At 48.8% G+C, this 3,521-nt stretch overlaps 1 protein-coding gene across 1 annotated transcript; it reads right to left on the bottom strand.

Annotated features, from left to right (window-relative positions):
* Nucleotides 1-883: 883 nt before the first annotated feature.
* Nucleotides 884-3,465, bottom strand: LOC116274946 (matrix-remodeling-associated protein 5-like). The gene has a single exon (XM_031666417.1). The coding sequence runs from the start codon at nucleotides 3,297-3,299 to the stop codon at nucleotides 1,530-1,532; it is 1,770 nt and encodes a 589-aa protein (XP_031522277.1). The 5' UTR covers nucleotides 3,300-3,465; the 3' UTR covers nucleotides 884-1,529.
* Nucleotides 3,466-3,521: the final 56 nt, after the last annotated feature.

Here is a 3,521-nt window from a genome sequence, read left to right on the forward strand (position 1 = left end):
CCCTCAGGGGAAGCAAAAGGATAGTTTTGCATATTTGTGGAACACAGTACATGTATTTCCAGATATCTCTTTGACAAAAAATTAAAAAAGAAAAATCCTGAAGGATTTCCTAGAGCACTGCTTCTCAGTCCCCACAATGTCTTGCTGCATACTGAAATTGTCACTACATGCAAGTGACACTCAAACTCTGCCTTCCTGCCTGCCAAATCTGTCATCAGAAGCATTGCCTTTGACTCAGTTTCTTTGCCTGTTAAAAAGGTGTAGAGAAGGTAATCATTGAAAAAAGGTGAATGAAAGTGATTTTTTCAACCGCTCTGATGGAAACCCAAATTCATGTGACCCTCTTTTGTCCTTGAAAATAGCATTGTCATCACTGCCTGGTTTTGGGAGCATATTATTTTATTATCAAGTGTGCAGTATATTGACCCTAAAATTACAATGAAGTAGTCATAGAAATAACAGGTCTTGTATTATTCATGAGCACAGACTGACTCATGGCTGGGGAAGAAGCAGCCATCTTAGACCAGATGGACAGCTCAGATACTTTAGAAAAGTTTCTGGGCTTTTCAGGGAAGACTCTGGATTCAATTCTGTAAAGTTATGGTATAGTTTTCTCCTTCTTTTCCTCTCACCTCTCCTGAGCATAGCTTTCAACAAAAACTTTAAATACAAGGAAGTCTAATATCACAGCCTTCCCCACTGCAAGGTTCCTGGAGAAGGTAATGTAATAATGGTTACTGAATTTGAAGGAGATTGGAGAGGAATTTTTTAAAATTATATTTCTGTGTCTGCTGTAATGTGTACAAGTCTTTTAAAGACCAGTAATTTATTAATGAGACACCAGGTATTTCTCCTAGTCTCATCTGATTTGAAGGGGAAAAATATATATATACATTATATATATAAAACATTATATAAAAGGTGAGTTCCAGGAAGAAATGGATTTTTTCATATAAAATGGTAGCTGTATGTATGTAACTCTGAATTAAAAATATATATATATATCAATCACTCTGGTTCTAAATCCTTATTGGGCAAGCTGGAGTTTTGAAGTGACAGAGGAAATAGCTGAAAGATGACTTGTCAATCTGGAACAAAGTCTATCTTGTAAAAACTGCAGCAGGTTAACTAGGTGATGCGTCTTTAATGGGGTAGTGGGGGATTGTTCGTGTCTATGGTTTATTTTTGGTGAATGTTCTGCAGATAGCCTATGGACGCTTATGAAGGCAGTTGAGTGGCATTTGCAAAAAAAAGAAAAATTGCAGTCAGAGCACAGATACCGCGAATGAAGCCTCTGGAATGATGTAAACACAAAAGAAAGTTCCCAGCGAGGCTGAGCCCTGCTTCTGGTGTCTGTATTGCTTCCTTTTCCCAACAATCGTAGATCAAGTTCAACCTCAACTTGAAACCCACAGGGGGCCACCATGCACCCTGACACATTATTTAAGAGCTCCGATTCCCCAGCCTGACTTCCCGTACAAACCGCGCTTTGTTGTCAGTTCCTAAGCAATCTTTCTGGAATCCACATTTCAGAAGACATGGATGTAAGTTGTTTTCGAGTCACTGCCGAGAATGTTTTTTGCCATGCACTTGTAGAAGCCGGCGTCTCTCTGTGTGGCATGCTGGATGGTCAGTGATCCCTGCGGGTGAAGAAATCTGTTTCCATACAGACGAGCCTGAACCCCTGCCTTCAGATGCGACTTATCCGGCAGCTCCCACGTGATGTCAGCTTTGGGAATCCCCATAGCCATGCAGTTCAGCTTCACGGTGTTCCCGGGCCGGGTGTAGATGACGGGGGTGGGCTCGCTGGTGATCCGGGGAGGATAGGCGATCACAATCACGGGGATGCTGGTGACCGAAGGGCCGTACTCCGTCTCCATCCTGCATACATAGGTACCCCTGTCAAACACCGAGGCCTCACGAACCGCGAGGGTGCCATTGTCCAGAAGGGAAATGCGTCCCAGGGCTTGGGGGCCCTCCAGACGCATGCCGTTGGGGAGCGTCCAGGAGAAATGTCCCTGCCCAGCCCCGGGAGGGGTGCAGGGGAGCTTCAGGGTCTCACCGTTGATGATGCTGACCAGGTTATGATACTGCTTGTTTGCTTCTGGTTTCAGCCCCACCTTCAGGGAGACCAGCCTCTCCGTGTGGCCAGCGGCGTTGCGGGCCACGCAGCGGTAGGCCCCGGCATCCACCGAGGAGAGACCGCTGATGTGGAGCATGCCGTCAGCCTTGTGGTAGAAGCGCTGCAGCTGCTGTCCGCTCTGCAGATCGGTGCCATTGGGAAGGACCCACACCAGGCTGGGTGTCGGGCTCCCCGCGGCAGAGCAGTTGAGGCTGATGGTGTGGCCCGCCATGGCCGTGATCTTCTCGCTGATCGGGTCGTGGAAGATGGGTTTCTCCATGGGCTCCAGGACAGTGAGCTGCACGATCAACCTGGCCTCCCCTCCCTCGTTGCGCGCCATGCATACTAGCTGAACGGAGTCGCTCTTCCTCAGACTCCTGATGTCTAGGGAACCGTTGCCATGGACAGTGACCCGATTTCCATAGTATGGAGCTGGCAGAACCACACCCTCGGGAAAAGCCCATAACACCCTCGGGGTGGGGATGCCTTCAGCTCTGCAGTCAATCAGTTTCCGACTGCCCCCGGCTGCTATCTCCCGCACAGTGGTGATGGGGTTGGGGCTACCGTTGATTTTGGGTGGCTGGACATTGACGTGAATCCACACCGTCTTCCTATCCTCTCCGGCGCTGTTCCTGACCAGGCAGGTGTAGTTGCCACTGTCAGAGCGCTGGGCTTTCTGAATAAGGAGAGTGCCATCTTGGTATATCTGATACTTCTCAGAGGCGGTGGGGATCACCCGGTTGGTTGGGGACAACCAAGTCACCTTGGGCATGGGTTCTCCTTTGGCCTCACAGGCTACAGTGGCCACATCTCCATAGGGCACCTGAACCGCCGAGCAAGTCTTGTTCCGGATGGTGGCAGGCGCTGTCACCACCTTGACTCTGACTCTCATCTCGTCCTTCCCGACCTGATTTTCGGCAAAGCAGGTGTAGTCTCCTTCCTCCCTCATCCCCACTTCATTAAAGTAGAGCGTCCCATTGTTGAAGACAACATAGCGCTTGGTGCGTCCACCGCTGTCATCTGACTGCATGAAGGAGTTCACCAGACTCCCATCCGGGAGGCTCCAGGAGATCTCAGGATTGGGAAGCCCGGTGGCCACACAGTCCACTTTCAGGTCACCCCCATAGAAGACTTTGTGGTCGTTCTCCTCCTTGTGCTCAATCTTGGCCGGTTTCATCACCACATTCACCTTGAGCACCACGTAGTCGTCACCAACCTTATTTCGAGCTACGCACAGGTAATCTCCAGCGTCTTTGTCCGTCACTGATTTTACCACCAGGGTCCCGTTGGCAAACACCTTGATTCTACTATCAAAACTACAGAAAAAAAGAAAAAGGAGTAGATGTCAGTTTCCCAAATGCTCTACTGTGGCATTAGGTCACTGGAATAACACAAAAAT

The sequence above is a fragment of the Papio anubis genome, chromosome 5 (genome assembly GCF_008728515.1).
Source record: "Papio anubis isolate 15944 chromosome 5, Panubis1.0, whole genome shotgun sequence".
Taxonomy (NCBI): Eukaryota; Metazoa; Chordata; class Mammalia; order Primates; family Cercopithecidae; genus Papio; species Papio anubis.

Excerpts from the sequence above, each read along its gene's own strand:
- LOC116274946 (XM_031666417.1), bottom strand. The coding sequence starts at position 3,299 with ATGAAACCGGCCAAGATTGAGCACAAGGAGGAGAACGACCACAAAGTC.